The following is a 16,603-nucleotide window of genomic DNA, read 5'->3' on the forward strand; positions in this document are numbered from 1 at the left end:
GAGGACAGGCTGAGGGGGAATTTTTAAGAAGAAGAAGTGCCTTGAAGGCGGTCGCAGCGAGAATTGAGGCCGGCCGAAGTGAGGAGGCGTGGCCAGGCGCAAATCCCGGGCGAGGGGGCGGGACCCGGGCAACTGGGTCCCAGCGCCGCTGTGGCTGCGGCTGCCTCAGCGACTGCTCCCGCCTCCCCACCCCCCTTCCCCGGGCTCCTTCCCGCCCGCCGCCGCGGAGACCCAGGCCGAGGCTGGGGAGGACGGCGGAGCCGGGCCCAGGCTGTTCCCCTGCCCCCGCCGCTGGAGCATCGTCGGGAGGCATTGGCTGAGGGGGAAACCCCCAGCCCGAGCGCGCGGCGCACACGCGCGCCCCCCGCCACCGCCATCCTCTCCTCCCTCCCTCCCTCCCCTTCCCTCTCCTCTCCTCCCCTCCGCCCCCCAGCCTCCGCTGCGGCGGGAGGAAGAACCTTTTCCGACCAGCCAGGAGAGCCCAGATCGATTCCCATCTGGGGAGAAAGAAGAGAACACGCACTCGGAACAGACCGGCCGCTCGCCCCGGGGCCACGGAAGTGGCTCAACGCTCACGAGAGAGCCCGCGCCGAGCGCTACCCCCCGACCCTCACGCAGCCGCTGCCGCATAGACAGCGCTCCCCAGCGGGCCCCCGGCCCCGCCGAGCCCATTCCCCGCGCGGGGCCCGGGCCGGCGATGCCTGGCACCGCAGCGGCGGTGGCCGCGGCTGCTGCTGGTACTGCCACCGCTGCCACGGCTGCTGGCCCGGGCCCGGGCCCGGGGCTCGAGTCTCCGCAGTGGGGCTGAGCCCGCAGCCCCGCCCCCCGAGCCTGAGGCCGCTGCTCCGCCGGGCGCCGGGCCTCCTCCGCCCGCGCCTACGCCCCAGGAGCTGGAGCCAAGCGGGGAGCCCGGGCCCCGCGCCCAGGCCCGGACCATGCACGGCCACCGAGCCCCGGGGGGCGCCGGGCCTTCCGAGCCCGAACACCCAACCGCGAACTCCCCCAGCGCCGCGCCACCGGCCTATGCCGACTCGGACCCTGGAACCTCGGAGCCTGGACTGCCGGTGCCCAGGGGATCAGGCTCGGCTCTCGGAAGCCTCTTGGATCCCCAGTTTGCCGGACCCTCGGACGCCAGTCTGGGCGTCGCTCCAGGCCCCCGGGTCTTGCCCTGCGGCCCCAGTCCACAGCACCACCGGGCCCTGCGCTTCTCCTACCACCTGGAGGGCTCGCAACCCCGGCCTGGTGAGTGATCGAGAAAGCATGGGAGCCCGAGCCATGGGCCTGGGAGCGGGTTCTTGTTCTCGGGCCCTTTAAGCCCCACCTCTGGGCCGGCCCGCTCACCCCAGCCCTTCGTCTCCTCTCAACCCGCAACCCCTTCCCTCGCTCCTCGGCCTTCGTCTAATTCTTTCAACCCCTGTCCACCCCCACCCCTCCCGCCTCCTCTCTGTCCTCTGTGCCCCCTCAACCCTTCCGACCCTCCTCTTCTATCTGCTGAGGCTAATGGGAGAGGGAGCACTGTAAGAAAAAGGGGCTGGATTGCAAGGCAGTAAGGGGGGTTTGTTTGGGGGAATGGGAGAAAAGAATGAGTCTCCCATTTGCCAAGCGCCTACATTTTGCCAGGCACTGGGTGCTTTACATGGGTTTTCATTTCATCTTCAGGAGCCTCCTGTGAAGTAAGTATCATTAGACCCATTTTGTACGGGAGGAAACTGAGACTCAAAGAAATTAAGTAACTTGCCCAAGGTCACACAGCTAGTATAGAGACAGGATTCCAAACCAGATCTATTTGAGTCCAAAGTCTATGGTCTTTCTGCTTCCCAAACGGAGGTTGGAGACCATGAAAGTAAAGCCAAGCCTTCTGCTTATGTGATTTTCTCCTGTACTGTTCAGCAGCTCTGGAGTATGAGTGGAAAAAAAAAAAAAAGAGGGATGGTAGATTGATCCAAGGTTGGGGTTTTGCCAGGTGTATGTGGCAGGAGGACAAGGGAAGGAGGGAGTAGAAGGTGCTGATGAGAGAGAAAGGTGGAAGAGGTGGGCCATGGGGGTCAAGTTGGAGGGAAGGGCTGGAGGGGCTGGTAGGTAGGGAGACAGCAGAAAGGTGGTGATGGGGGAGGCAGAAGCCAGTTGTAGCAGAGCTGCAGAGGTGCAGGGCTATAAGGTTGTTTGTGAGGCGAAGCCAGGATGCTTGAACTTGGATTTGCAGAGGTGGAGCAGCTCTAGTTCAGGCTGGGGCCACAGATCACGGCCTGGAGAGACCTTTTCCCTGCACAGAACTGAGTGTCTGAGGAGTCCAGCAGGGCCTCCCCCGTCTGGGAACATCCCATGTGGACCTGAGCCCGGAAGCCATGGAGGAAGAGCAGTACCTTCCACTGGGCAACACTTGAAGTAGCTGTTGAGCCTCTGGGACCTCCCAGGGCCCACATCCCAGGCTTCTCAGGTTTGGGGGGACTGTGGCCCAGTACCAGGTAGCATTAGTAAAGCATAAAAGTATGGGCAACATGTGCCCCTTGCTGCTCTTGTGACCTTGGGCTAGTTGTGGAACCTCTGGGAGTTCTCAGGGGCTCCCTCAGTGTGGGCTGGAGATAACCAGCTGACAACAGGCCTTTAACGCCCTACCCTGCATGTTGCTCTTGCTGACTTTCCAAACTCCCCTTGACAGACACTGTGTGGAGCAGGTTACTCACCCACTTTACTGCAGCACCTTCTTTCAGATCCCAAAACATGCCACAAGCACTCCCACCTCAGGGCTTTTGCATCTGCTTTTCCCTCTGCCTGGCAGCTCTTCCCCCTGCTCTCTACCTGGCTTGTTTCTTATCTTTCAGGTCTCAGCTCAGATGTCACCTCCTCTGAGAGACCTTTAGGTAGGGGCCCTTGTGGGTCTCCATCAAAATTGCCAGTGCACTTCCATCCTTGCGCTTAGTACATATGCAGTTATCTGATTCTATGTGTCTACTTATTTATTGCCTGTCTTCCTCAACTAGAATGTGAACACCGTGAGGGCAAGGGGATTATATCTGTTTTGTTCACTGTTGTATCCCCAGCAACTAGCATAGTGCCTAGCACACAGTAGGTGCTCAATAAATCCTTGAACAAATGCCTGAACAGATACGAAGGGACCACATAGTAGGCCCTCAGTAACCGTTGTCTAAGAGAAGGACAACTGAGCTCCTGCCCTCCAGATACTCTTGGTATGGGAGTCAGTAGCTGGGCAGCACCTAGGCCCCTGGTCTCTGGCCTCTGATCAATACACAGCAGTGATTCTTTCTACTCCATCAGTCCTTCCAAATTACAATCAAAATACCCATCCTGAACCACTCCCCTCCTCCCCGCAAAAAGCAGCACAAAGTTCCTACGATCCGTTTTCCCAATGAAGTCCCTGCCTCTCTAATTGGTGGGTGTCTTTTTCTTTCTTTCACTTCAAGTTGAGGAGTGGGAATAAGAAGGGTGTCAGGGAAGGACCTGGCCTCCCATCCAACCATTCCTAACTGACTCACTGTGGAACCCCGGGTGAGTGACTTCCCTTCTCTGAGCCTCAATTTCCTCATCTAGAGAATGCCATGAGAAGTCTATGAGATACTGGTTGCAAAGCCTGCAGAATGAAATAAAATTTAAAAAAAAATAAGAGAAAAACCTTCTGAAGAAGAGGCGGAGGAATTACTCAGGCCCTGGCAAGACAAGTGCTGGGCCATGTGATTCACAGCAGCATGGGGCGTGAGAGCCCGCCACCCCCACTGCCCAGCCAGCCCAGGGGTAGGCACAAGTGACTTGCTTCTCTCTCCACAGGACTTGCCTATAATTGGCCCAAAGAGGGCAGGGTTGGTAGTTGTAGGGTGTGTGTGTGTGTGTGTGTGTGAGTGTGTGAGTGTGAGAGAGAGAGAGCGTCAATTAAAGGGCTGAAACATTTTAGTCCACATGTTAAGATTTCCGTGTGCCTCCCCGCTTCCTCCCTCAGACTGCTGAGGCCTTTATAGAATCACCATCCTTAGGGGCAGTGGCCCATCCTGGTGGGGGGGATGGTTTTTAAAATAATGTATCTTATCCATGTGAAAGATTTGAATTGCTTCAAAGTGCTTTCTCTTTTAGTTACCCTGATTCCTAGTGCGGGGTTGGTTGATTGTTTTTATGCCCATTTCCCAGTTTGATAAAACCTAAGGCCTTATTGGGTTACTGAGATAACTAAACTTCTCTGAGATACCAGAGAGGGCTTTGAGAGAGTCAGAAAGGAGTTCCCAAGTGTAGGTTTGCTCATAGAGATTTGGGGGGAGCCCTGCCCTCTTCCTCAGCTTTGGGAATATCTTTCCAGATGCTGATTGGGGGGTAGCTTGGGACTTGACCCTAGCTCAGTCAAAGGAGTTGCACCTGGTGTTAAAGCCTTTTTGTGGGTAGTGGAAGGACTCAGCCTGTTGAGGGGGGGCAGCAAGAGGGGCTGGCTCCTTCTGATTTGGAGCCTGGGCCATCATCTGACACTCTAAGAGTAAGAATTGGAGCTGGAAAGACCCCTAGTCACCGTCTGGTTCTGGGTTTCCTATACTGGATGAACATCAGAATCCCCCTTGTTGATTTTGAAAAAATAAATGTGATTCCCAGACTCTACCTCAAAGCTCCAGGATCTTAGGGTTGCAACCCGGGAATCTATTTTGAAAGCTCCTCAGGTGATTCTGATGTATAGCCTAGAGTGGGAACCATCCTTGAGCTGGGACAGTGGAGACTCTGAGAGGCAGTTTAAGCTGTGGTCCTCCAGTGAGTCAGCATCATTAGGATACCACATCAGCCTCCACTCTGAGGCCCTCTCCCCAGGGCCTTGTGTGGGCCTCCCACCATAACTCCCAACCCTGAAGGGAGGCCTGGGATCTAAGCTAAAGGGAGTGAGTCAACCTCTCACCCACATACGCACAAACACTGGCAGCCTCAGTTTACCCTTTATGCCTAGCTCTTATGTATGGCTGCCATTTGGCAATTTAAGCTGGAAGCCCGTTACAGTTCTGGGACTCTAGGCAGAGGAAACGCTGGCATCAGCAGCGCCCAGCACAGGGCCTGGCCCAAAGGAAGGGCTCTAGAGGGGTGCCAGCAAGGTTTGCAGAGCTAGGAGGAACACAGAGAGCAGTTCAGGTAGGAAGTTCAGTGGGAGCAAAGGCACTGAGACATGAGGCATCCTCAGACGGGGGCTGGTATTGGGAGAAGTAGAGAGATAAGGCTGGCGAAAGGACTTGATCCTGAGGGCAAAGGGGAACCTTTGAAGGGGAATGATGTGCTCAGGTATGGGTATTTGAGAAATCCCCACGGCTGTATGTGCAGAGTGGATGGTAGGGGCACAAGAGTGGAGTCAGAGACCGGCAGGTAGGGGTCGCAGTCATCCCAGCAAAAGGTGATAGTAGCTTGGGTTAGAGTGATGGTAGGTGAGGAAGGTAAGGTCTGAGAGAGATTTTGGTGCTAACGTGGACAGATCTTGGTGGTGTCTTGGACGTAGAGGCCGAGGAAGAAGGAAAAGTCCAGGATGAGTCTGGGTTGTTTTCTGAAACCAACTACGGTGACCTGGTGGGTGCTGGTGGGGCCACCTGCTTGCAAGAGAAGGAGCAGGTTTGGGGGGAGATACTGATGTACGTTTGAAACCTGTTGCATTTGAGAGGCCTGGGGGGACATCCGGGTGGCGAGTGGGGGCTACTCTTCGTGTGGTGCGCAGGCTTCTCGCTGCTCTGGCTTCTCTTGTTGCAGAGCATGGGCTCTAGGGCGCGTGGGCTTCAGGAGTTGTGGCTCGCCGGCTCAGTAGTTGTGGCTCGCGGGCTCTAGAGTGCAGGCTCAGTAGTTGTGGCTCACCGGTTCAGTTGCTCTGCGGCATGTGGGATCTTCCTGGACCAGGGCTCGAACCCGTGTCCCCTGCATTGGCAGGTGGATTCTTAACCACTGCACCACCAGGGAAGCCCCAGTCCCATCCTTGAAGACATAGATAGTGAGGTCAGCAGAGTCACCCAAACTTTGCCTTAGAAATGTCATTTGGGGGTGGGGTGGGGGGAAGAGCAGTTTTTAAAGTATATTTGCATAAAGCTGAGACCCATTTCACATATACCCAGGGTAGTGGCTGCTGCAAAGAACGGAGGGAGTACTCCTGAAAAGCAAATCAAACATTGGTGAAGTAAATTCCTGTGGCTCCTTCCGTGTTTTCCCTGTTGAGGGCATCCTGAGAGGCCATAGAGGGAGGTTGCTCATGGAAAGGAGAAGAGGGGACTCATGACAGGAGGGGGTGGTGGGCTCTGCTGGTGATTTTTGGAGAGCAGCAGTTTGAGATTCCAGGGGAGTGTCTGGGAAAAGACCCAGATTTGGTTTCTAGTCAGCTGGGGCCTCCCAAACAAACACAACAAAGTGTAAAGACTGGGTAGCTGCAATAAGGACTTCTCCAGACAGGACTAAAAGAATTGAAGTTTCCAGCTGCAGATGGTTGGCATCCCCATTCCTCGGCCCTTTCACGTGCCTCTGCCCCTAGGGGACAGCCGGGCTGGAGCTACTTGCTCCTTCAAGAGTGAGCGGCAGCTACCAGTGCTCCAGACAGATGCCAACCATGGTATTCTGGGGACCAGTTAGCTAAATGCCTTAGGCAGATGTGGAGCTGGCCAGACGCTGGCTGGGTGGGGCTAGGACCTGTCTGGAATGAGGACAGGAAGTGCACTCTGCCGTTGCCCAGCCCAGAAGTGTTAAGTGCCCTCATCTGGAGAGAGCAGACATCCTTGGAGCAGTGAGTCCAGCCTCTCCAGGCTCCAGTACCCAGTTCCTTGGACCTGGAAGGCATCACACCTCCAAAAGGTACCTCAAAGCACAGAGGGCTGAAGACAAGGATGAGGGCAATAGCAGAAGGCACCTCTGCACTCCTGACTCTGCCCTTGGTTCACTGTGCCCTCAGGCTTCCCTTCCCACCTCAAGGCCTTCGTTTCCCCATTTGTAACATCAAGGCCCTGTTCATCGCATTTGTCTGGCATATAGTAGGGCATCCATAAGTACTTGGTGAGCAGATAAGGGAGAGTGCAAGAGGGGAAGAAGGAGGACATTTCTTCACTTAACAAATGTTTATTGAGTACCTACTTTGTGCTTGGCCCTGTGTGAATTGCTGGGTGGGCAACAAAAGGCAGGCTCAGTCCCTGTCCTCATGGAGCTCCTTTCTAGCAGGGAAGACATACATGACAGGTCATTCCAAGCACAGATGCTGAAGGAACAGATGAAGAGGGGGCAGGCAGGGAAAAGAGGACACTTGAGCTGAGATCCCACGGATAAATAGTCCAGAGGTAAGGAGAAGCAGGAAAGCTGTTCAGGCCCACGAGAATGACATGTGCGAAAGCCCCAGGCAGAGGAGAGCACTTTCGAGGAACAGACAAGAGGCCTTTGTGGCTGGAGGGTGGGGGTAGGGGTGGGGGTGGGGGTGGGGAAGTGTTTTCAAGCTGGGCCTTACTTGTCCCTATGCTCAGGAGTTTGGAGTTTACCCCCGAGGCGAGGGGAGCCCTTCACCGGGCTACAGAAATTGAAGAGGATTGTTTTCATAACCGGGTTGTGGTGTGGAGAATACCTTGTAGAGGGCCCTGAGGATGGGAGGGAGACCCGTTAGGAGGCTGGAGTGGGAAAAATAGTCTGTGGATTCCTGCCCTCCTAAGAAGTTGAGTCTGTAGGACTTGGGGTCTGGCTGGACATGTGAGTTAAGGGAGCAGGGGGAGTCGTGGAGAAAGCCCAGCCTCTGGCTTAGGGAACTGGGTGGCTGGAGGTGCCATTCCTGGGGTGGGGAAACAGGAGGAAGAGCCACTAGGGGCTGGGATAGAGCTGGGTTTTAAGTTGCACTGAGTCTGAGGAGCCTGAAAAAGGGGCAGTGCCCAGTAGGCGTCAACTGTGTCCATCTGGGCCCCAGACTAAGGACAGGAGGGTGAGGGGCACAGGTGTGTGGCTGAGGCCCAGAGAGGGAACTGAAGGCTCTTCCCATTGCTGGAGGCTTTCAGCCCTCCGCAGCACCTCCCCGTGGCCCGTGCAGAGAAGGGGTTAAGTCAGGGAGGGAAGGCGCCTGTAGAAAGCGGGAAAGGCAGGACTGGCAGCGCTGGCCCCAAGGAGCTGAAGCTGGCGTAGAAGCCTTTCTGCCTGGGCCTGCTAGGCCCTCTCTGCCGCCCACGCCGCTGCCTTCAACTTCACCTTCACCTTCTCTGCCCCCCCCTCCAGCTTCTTCCCTGCTCCCCAGGCGGGGCCTCCCAGCCTAATGCGTTCCAGGTGTAGCTGCGGCCCCCCCTCCCCCACCCGGGGCGCAGGGGAGGGGGCAGGGAAGGTGCTGGGCTCTTTCACTCTGCGTCTCTTAGGGGCTCCAAGTCTCCAGATCTCCCAGACAGCTTCTGTCTCCGGAGAATTCCTTCAGGGGATCTCTGTTTGGGCCCCATGTCCCTGTCAGGGGCAGGCAGTGGTGAGAGCCCCCCAGACCCAGCTCTGCCACTTTCTAGTTTCATGTGATCCTGAGTGAATCACCTCAACCCTCTGAGCCTCGGTTTTCTCATCTACAAGGTGGGGTTAGCATCCCCACCTCCTAGGGTTGTTAGGATTAAATGCCACAGGTAGCGCAGAGTACTCGGCGTGGCACATTGTAGCCATGTTCAACAAGTGGCCCTGGTCTGCTCTTTTTGTCCCCTTTGCCTCTTTGGGCCTGCATCCCTCACTGTCCCTGTCTCCCTTCTGACTCGCCCCCGCCCATTTTTTCCTGTCTCCCTCTCTAGCTGTCCGATTTTCTGGGTCTCTGTAGTTTTCCTGTCTTCTTCCTCCTTGTTTTTGTCCCAGTCTCTCTCGGTCCTTTTCCGTCGTGATCTTTCTGTGTTGCCAACTCTCAGTTTTGACCAGGCCTCGGTGGGGGGGAGGGGGGAGGGGAGAGGGGTGGGTGTTGGGGGCTCTGGGGTCACACACAGCAGGGGTCAGAGGGGCCATCCCCTAGCGGCTTTGTCCTCAAGGGGAGGGAAATCACAGCCAGCGTGGCAGCCCCAGCACTGGGTAATTACTGCCCCCAGTGCTCCCAGCTGCAGCTCCACTCCCTTCCCTTCCTGTCCTCTGAAGTCCCCAGCCCCTCCCTGGGGGTGGAGCTACCACCCCCAGCCTTCTCTGGCCTCAGGTCCAGAGATGCTGGGAGGAGGTGGCCAGGCCCTCACAGCAATCAAGCAACTGGAAGAGAGATGGGCTGTCTGTGCTCCCATGTGGCTGTGTGTGTGTGTGTGTGTGTGTACGTGCGCATGCGTGCACATGTGCCTGGCTGCCTCGCTGTCTTTGTCCCCATGGGTCTGTTTTGTGTATATCTTAATGTTCTTGTTTCTGTATATCCATGTGTATGTTTGAGTGTGTGTCATTATATATCCATGTGTGTCTATGTGTGTCTTCGGGTCTGTATATGTTATGTGTTCCTGTGTTATGACACCTTGGCTCTAAGCCCCTGGGGCATTTCCAGATGTTTTTGCGTGTGGGTCTCTGTATGTAGACTCTGTGTGTGTGTGTGTTTCTGTGCCAGTGCCTGCCTCTGCATGGCCCCTATGGGTCTGTATCTTGGTGGTAGTGGTTGGTGGAGAAGGAGGGTGCCTGCCTGTCTTTTGGCTTTTTCTGCCCCTTCCTCCTGTTCTTACAAACCCAAGACTCTGGTCACTGTGCCCTTCAAACACACTCTTCACCTCCCCACCCCTAGTATCCACACCTTTGCTCACTTTTCTTCCCTTGCCTGCAGGACTGTGCCCAGTCTATCTACACCTAAAAAAAACACAACCTGGATGGCCAAACTCAAAAGCCATTTCCTTTAGAATGTTCTCTGACCTCCCCCCAACCGCCCCCAATGTGATGTCTTTCGCAATTCAGCAAACATTGACTGAGGATGTGCTCTGTGACTCTGGACACAGACACACTTGGGATCCAGTCTCAGTTCAGCCTCCTAGCTGTGTATCCTCAGGCAAGTTATTTTGTTTCTCTGTGCCTCAGTTTCCTCATCTGTAAAATGGAGCTAATAGCATACAGGGTTGTTAGGAGGATGCCCTGCAGGAAAGCATCAACAAAATGCCTGGTGCAGCGTAGGAGCTCAACAAACAGTTGAATCCTCATACCTTATATCCTCCACAAAAAACTGAACACCTTGAGTTCCAGACAGTTCTAAAAGTTCTTGCAGTCTCCTGCTTTTTTCACCAGGCATCCTGCACAAGGCAGAAGACCAGACAGAACGAAAGGCAGATTCCAGTTCACGGAACTGCTGACAAGTATTGCATGAGCCAGCTCCCTGAGGGTGCTCAGGCCCAGAAGAGACTGGGCCCTTCCAGGGGGTAGAGGAGGGACTCCAAAGCTGCCGCCCTAGGGCCAGAGCACATCAGATAGAGCAGGAGGTAAATGGCAGAGGTGGAAGGGACCTTAAGGACCATCTAGCTCAGGTATTGCAAACGGGTGGCCCACAAGTTTAATTTGACTCACAGGTTTCATTTGGCCTACTCACTGTTTTTAAAATTAGGGGATTTCACATAAAAGTCTGGATTTCTAATTCTCTTGAAATACTGGAAGACCTGAAGATGCAGGGCCCCCATTACTGCAAGGTGACAATTAGATAGAGGGGAGAAGCTGCCATCCCTACTTTAAGTGAGGCATGTGCTCTCCAGTTTACCCCCGTCTTCACCATCCCCTATTGCATTATACTGTCCCATTTTACAAAAAGGCCCTCACTTTACACAAGGGTCCACACTTCACAGAAACGTTCTTCACTTTACAGAGGAGCCTCATTTTACAAAAGAGGTCCTCCGTTTTACAGAACACTCTTGTATTTTGTCAAAGAGTCCTTCATGTACAGACATCATCCATTTTACAAAAGCGTCTTTATAGAACTCTCCTCACTTTACAGAATGTCCCTCCACTTTGAAGAAAGCGCCTCCATATTGCAGAAACGTCTTCCCTTTGCAGAAGGAGCCTTCTTTTTATCAAAAAGACCTTCATTTTCCAGAAAGTTTCTCCAGTTTTCAAGAGGGAACACTCTAGGAAGCTCCTTACTTGCCAGAATGGCTCCCACTTTCCAAAAATGCCTTCACTCTGCAAAAGGTGCCTCCATTTTTCTGCAGTCCTTATGTTCACAAGACCAGTCCACCTCAAGGAAGGGATCTTCGGGCTAGCCACAGGGTTCCTATAGACAGCTCCCCCTGCGCTTCTCATACTTGACAGAGCTTTGTGTTTAAATTTTCAGAAAGAACATCTGCCAGGCCAAGCAAGTTTGGCTGCAGAGGTGGAGCAGGGCAGCTGGGCTGGACCTCACATTCAAGGGGCAGGTGGGAAGAGGTGGGGCACCTTTATCCTCTGCTTTTTTTCTCAAGCCAAGGGACTCCGCTTCCCTCCCCCCGCCCCCCCCACGGAGCTGGCTGCCCCAAGGACACTTTCTTATTTGCTGTTCTTTCTTCTCCACTCCCTCTGCTCCCTTTCCCCACCCCACCCCACCCCCAGGAATTCAACTGTCCCAGGGGCCTACCTCTCAGCCTGGAGGCTGAGGGCTGCTGGGAGAACCATGCACTGGGGGTCAGGAGGCCTGAGTGCTAGGGCTGGCTTCTGCCCACAGTAGCATCTCACCGGTTCTTCACAATGAGAAGCACACACATATTCTCCCCATTTTGCAGATGGGGGAAATCGGGGTCCAGAGTTGTGAAGCGATTCCCCACATCACCAGAGCGTTAATGGCTGAGGTCCAGTCTGGGGTCCTATTAGCTGTCTTGAGATTAAGCCCAGGCTAAAGCTGGGAGAAGGGAGAGGGGGTGCTGCTGGCCAGGGATGGGGAGAGCTGGGAGCTGAAATTCTCGGAAAGAGGTAAGGGTCCAGTTCCAGTGGTAAAGTCATTGTCCTCAAACTCAGCTAGACGGTAGACCTACTCAGCCAGTAAGCCCAGAAGCACATGCTCAGGGCACCTGCCAAACAGGGGCATGAAGCTACCAGAAACAATTTTTGGAATGAGTTTGCTATTTCACTAACGGTAAGTTGTCATGGGAAAATTCCAAACTCTTTTATACTTCTTGACACTTATTTTATGGTTTTGTTTGGTTTCTATATTTGAACTGAATTTGAATGGGGGATGGGGTACCATTGTCTTTTCTCTGCCATTCTGCCTCTAGTAGGAATCCCGCCCTGATCTGAGAAGCTGCCAAGGAGAATGGGGCTGGATTCTGTGTCCATCTCTGGCTGGGTTTGCACACGTTTCTCACTGTGTTGGTAGCTTTGTGTTGGGTTGCAGCCTGTGGTCTGTGGGTTTATGTATCTGTGTGTGTAGTTTTGTGTCTTTGTGGATGTGCGGTTCTGTTGGCTTCAGGTTCAAGCCACATTGCTCTGTGGGTGGGGGAGCACTATGCTCTTTCCCTTCTTTGTCTCATGGACTCCTCAAAACCAGGGAGCTGTGATTATTATCCTATTTTCCACACAAGGAAACTGAGGCTCAGATAGATGGAGAGGCTTCCCTAGGGTCACACAGCTAGTAAGTGAGGGTGTTGGAATTTAACTGAGGTCTGTGTTACTCCTGAGCCAGATGTTCCTAGTGAAGGCTTCACAACACCTTAACCCATGCAGTCTGGTCAGCGAGTGTGATCATGCCACCCTTCTTTGGAATGGTCAAGTACCACAGGTTTTTAATTATTGACTTTGTTTTTTTAATAAATAAGACCAGATTCAAGGTGATCCCTGAAATAATGTCTCTGTCATAAGCATTCAGGTGCCCATTGCAGGGAAATTGGGTAGAGCCCACAGCTTGCCTGGTGCCACCTCAGAGGCCTGGCTCCACCTCATTCACTAGAATCCCTTCTTGACGAGGGCTTCTGGAGTTCACCCCAAAAAAAGTACAGTTAGATTTGAATTTCAGATGTACAACAAAAAAATTTTAGTATAGCATAATACATTTTTAGTATGCATGAGGCATGCTTATACTAAGAAATTATTCATTGCTTATCTGAAAGTCAAACATAACTGAGCATCCTGTATTTTATCTGGCCATCCTGTCCCTGGCCTCTCCCTCCCCTGAGCTTCCCCAGTCCCGACAGGCTGACCCCCTTGCACTTCCTGAGCCGCACTTAGCTTTTCCTGAATGAGAGTTTCTTGTCTTTGAGACTGTGAGCTCCCTCAGGGTCAGGATCAAGATTGCCCTTTGGCCTGCTGAGGGGCCTGTCGGAGGGCACACCCCACGCCCACAGCAGAGCCAGGGCCACACCCAGGCATCCTGGGGTGCCCAGGACGTGTTTCCCATCAGTGACAAGAGACGCCTGAGTATGGCTGTGTGTGCACACCCTGTGCCAAGCGTGTTGCATGTGGACGTGTGAGCAGCTTTGTGGTTTTCACCAGGTCTTTGCGGTTTTCTCCACCCCCCCACCCCAGACCAGGGATCGAACCCGTGCCCCCTGCATTGGAAGCATTTGGTGGTGTGACTTTCGTGGTGGGGGAGGGGGATGCCCTTTGTGGCCTCTGTTCTAGTGCCAGTGGTCAAGGGGGCAGTGCTGGTGGAAGACCTTGTCAGGTGTGTGGGTGTGAGTGTGGATGTGCGTGCATGTGTAAGAGAGAATGTTGTGGATTATCAACCATAAAAAATGGACTGGAGGACTTCGCTGGTGGTCCAGTGGTTAAGACTCCACACTTCCACTGCCAGGGGCGCAAGTTCCATCCCTGGTCGGGGAACTAAGATCCCACATGCGGAGCAGCTTGGCCAAAAAAAATTAAATTAAATGTAAAAACAAATGGACTGGAGAAAATCAATGCAGGACTTAAGGGGGGTGCGGATGGGATGGGGAAGTGGGAAGGGCTGTGGTATCTAGGGGAGGGGAAGGACCTCCCTTCGGAGTTCCCTGAGGGCAGAGATAGGATTTTCAACTCCCCCAGCACAGAATCTACCAGGCTCAGAGCAGAGCTCAGAAATATTGGGGCGACTAAACTAAGCTGAAGGAAGCCAGGGAGTTCAGCAGGGTCTTGAGGGGCCATAGAGAACCAGCTGGGAAGCTTCTATTTTCCCCATGGGCAATGGGGAGTCATGGAAGGTTCTTGCGCAGATAAGTGGCATTACCTGAGCTGGAGGTCCATCTAGCCACCCGAAGGGAGCAAGACCTGGGGCCAAGGGTGCCACTAAGGGGAAACGTAGGAGGAAACAGGGAAATGTAGGCAGAGGGACAGGGAGGGGGAGCCCTGCAATAGGAGAGAGATGGATCTTGAATCTTCTTCCCTCAGTGGAGCCCTGCCTGGTTCTTGGCCAGGCCTAGGCTCCTGAACTGAAGCCCTGTTGTCATAATCTGTGGGCAGGCTTGCGGGTGTTGCTCTTACTAGCCGCACTAGCTCATGACTTTCGGAAGCACTGACGCGCACCTCTGCCCCTCTAGATTCCCCTCTTTCCGAGCTTCCTCTTGGAGAGCAGGGTTAAGAAGTCCAGTCTCAGATCAGTCTGCTACAAGTCTGTCACTGACTTGCTGTGTGACCTCGGGCAAGTCACTGCCCCTCTCGCTGCCTTCATCTCTTCATTAGAAACTGGGCTGACAGTCCCTGCCCCTCTCACCTGGGAATCCAGGGTGTCCCCGAATATTTGAATCCCATTCTGCATGGCTGCCTGCAAGGAGGCAGAGAGGAAGGAGGGGCAGGCCCATCTGTGCGCCCCCAGGTGAGGTGGGTGAGGAGGGAGCAGAGACTGGGCCAGAGCAAGGCCACAGAGGGTGGCATGGTCACCCTATCCCTGGGACAAGCAGTGGAGAGAGGAAGAGGCCCCAACTAGGGGCCCCACTGCCCTGTACTGACTGGGTGGGAGGGCTTGCCCAGGGAGGCCTGCCTGCTTTGAGGTGTGGAGACAGGGCCAGGTGGGCGCCTCCAGGCCCAAGGAGGCAGACAAGGGGCACCTGGGACCCTGGCACCTACGTGTGTAACCCTGAGAGGGGTCTCTGCACGGTGGGGTGCCTGGCTTTGCTCTCTGGATCTCTGGTCCTTTCAGCTGCTCTCTGTGTCTCTCACTTTCTCTAGCCATATTGTCTCTCGCACTATGTCTCTGCATGTGCCGCCCTCCAGGTGATTCATCCCCCTCAACCCCAAGCCCAGGGGGAAGGCAGGGCAGGACCAGGCCAGGATGTGCTGAGCAGGGCAGGGTAAGCAGCCCAGCTGAGCTGAGAGGAGCACCTTCTCCCTCCCAGCCAGGGCCCTGCCTGCTCGGGTGGGAAAGGAAGTAAGGAAACTGCACCCAAAGCCAGGTACAGAGTGGGGGTGGGGGCCTCAGCCTGTGGCCTGGGGCACCTTGTTCCTTCAGGGCTGGGAGGGGACCATGGCCTGAGGTCCCTGGGGCCTCTGCGACTGGATTGTAGCCTGGATGGAGTCAGAGACCCTGGGAAGCTTCTGGAACCCTGTGGGTTGGGCTACTCCCTTCCCTCCAGGACTGGGAGAGCTAAAATTCCCTGCTGCTCTTTCTGCCTGTGACCCGGTAGGGTATCTTTGTGTTGTAGCTGTATGTTTTTGCAACAGAGGCTGCATGTGAAACCGTGACTATTTAGACCACCAGGCAAGTGTCATGTGGGTGTGTATACCTGAGCCCCTAAGACCCAGGGACTCCATGGACATGTTTGTTTCATGAGTATGACATAGTAAATTATGCCATGTGTCTGTGATTGTGTGTCTGTGTTTCTGGGTACATGGTGGCATGTGACTTTGTGCTGTTTTGCCACTGTGCAAGGTTGTGTCTGACATGGTATAATGACCCTGTGTGGCTATAGTCTTGTCACTGTGTGAACCGTTCGCAGGTGTGTGAACGTGCAACACCATATCCTGGTGTTTATGACACCCTGTGGCCCTGCAATTGTGAGGTACAGCATAAATGGCACTGTATATCTTTGTGACTCAGTGGAACCATATTTGAAGAGTATGTAAGTGGGTATATGATGGTAAGTGGTTGGGTGATTGTTGTATGAGGCTGTGTGTGAAATTGTAGATTTGCCACTGTGTGACTTGCATCTTTGTGACTGTGCATGGCCACGTTTGCCGGTGCATGAGATACCGTGAGGCTGTGTGATAATATGTGAAGTTGTGACTGTGGGTCTTTGTGACTGTGTGTGACCAGGCTTTCAGAAGCGTGATGGCACGTGGTGGGATGTTTGAATTTGTGCGGCCCCAAAGTTAAGTGAAACGGTGTAAATAACCCCATGTGTCTCTGTGACTGAGTGGGCCCACTTGTGACTGGTCATGTATGAGACTGTGTGACACAGGTTAACAGCCTCTCTGTGGCTGTGAGAGGCCACGTGGCTGTGGCACAGCAAAACTGGCACCATATGTGGGTGGGAGCTCTGGGGGCTCTTGGCTGCCAGTCACCCTCTCGTCCTCACACCTGTTTGCCTGCATCCTTCCCTACAACAGCTTTTCATGGCTCCCTTCTGCCCACAGAATGGTCACCCAGCTCCTCAGACTGCCATCCAGGGCTTGCCCTCTCTACTCTACTCTTCCCCGTCCCCTTCTTCTCTATCATCTGAGACCCACCACAGCTCCCTGCCCATCCAGGCCACACTCCTTCCCTTAGGACATGCCATTCCTTGGTGCGGGGGGGGGGGTGTCCCTCACACCTCCCAGACTGAACCTTCTCTCCCCAGTGTGACCATCATCTCCCCCAGGC

The 16,603-nt window shown here is 54.4% G+C and overlaps 1 protein-coding gene across 1 annotated transcript in view; it reads left to right on the forward strand.

Moving 5' to 3' along the window:
- Positions 1-853: 853 nt before the first annotated feature.
- The window catches only part of FGD1 (FYVE, RhoGEF and PH domain containing 1), a 35,343-nt gene continuing 19,593 nt past the window's right edge, over positions 854-16,603 (forward strand). Inside the window, exon 1 of the mRNA XM_081221389.1 lies at positions 854-1,242. Within this exon, the coding sequence (XP_081077515.1) occupies positions 936-1,242 (307 nt within the window). The 5' untranslated portion in view covers positions 854-935. The remainder of the gene's footprint in view (positions 1,243-16,603) is intronic.

This window comes from Mesoplodon bidens, assembly GCF_964165515.1.
Source record: "Mesoplodon bidens genome assembly, chromosome: X".
NCBI classification, from domain to species: Eukaryota; Metazoa; Chordata; class Mammalia; order Artiodactyla; family Ziphiidae; genus Mesoplodon; species Mesoplodon bidens.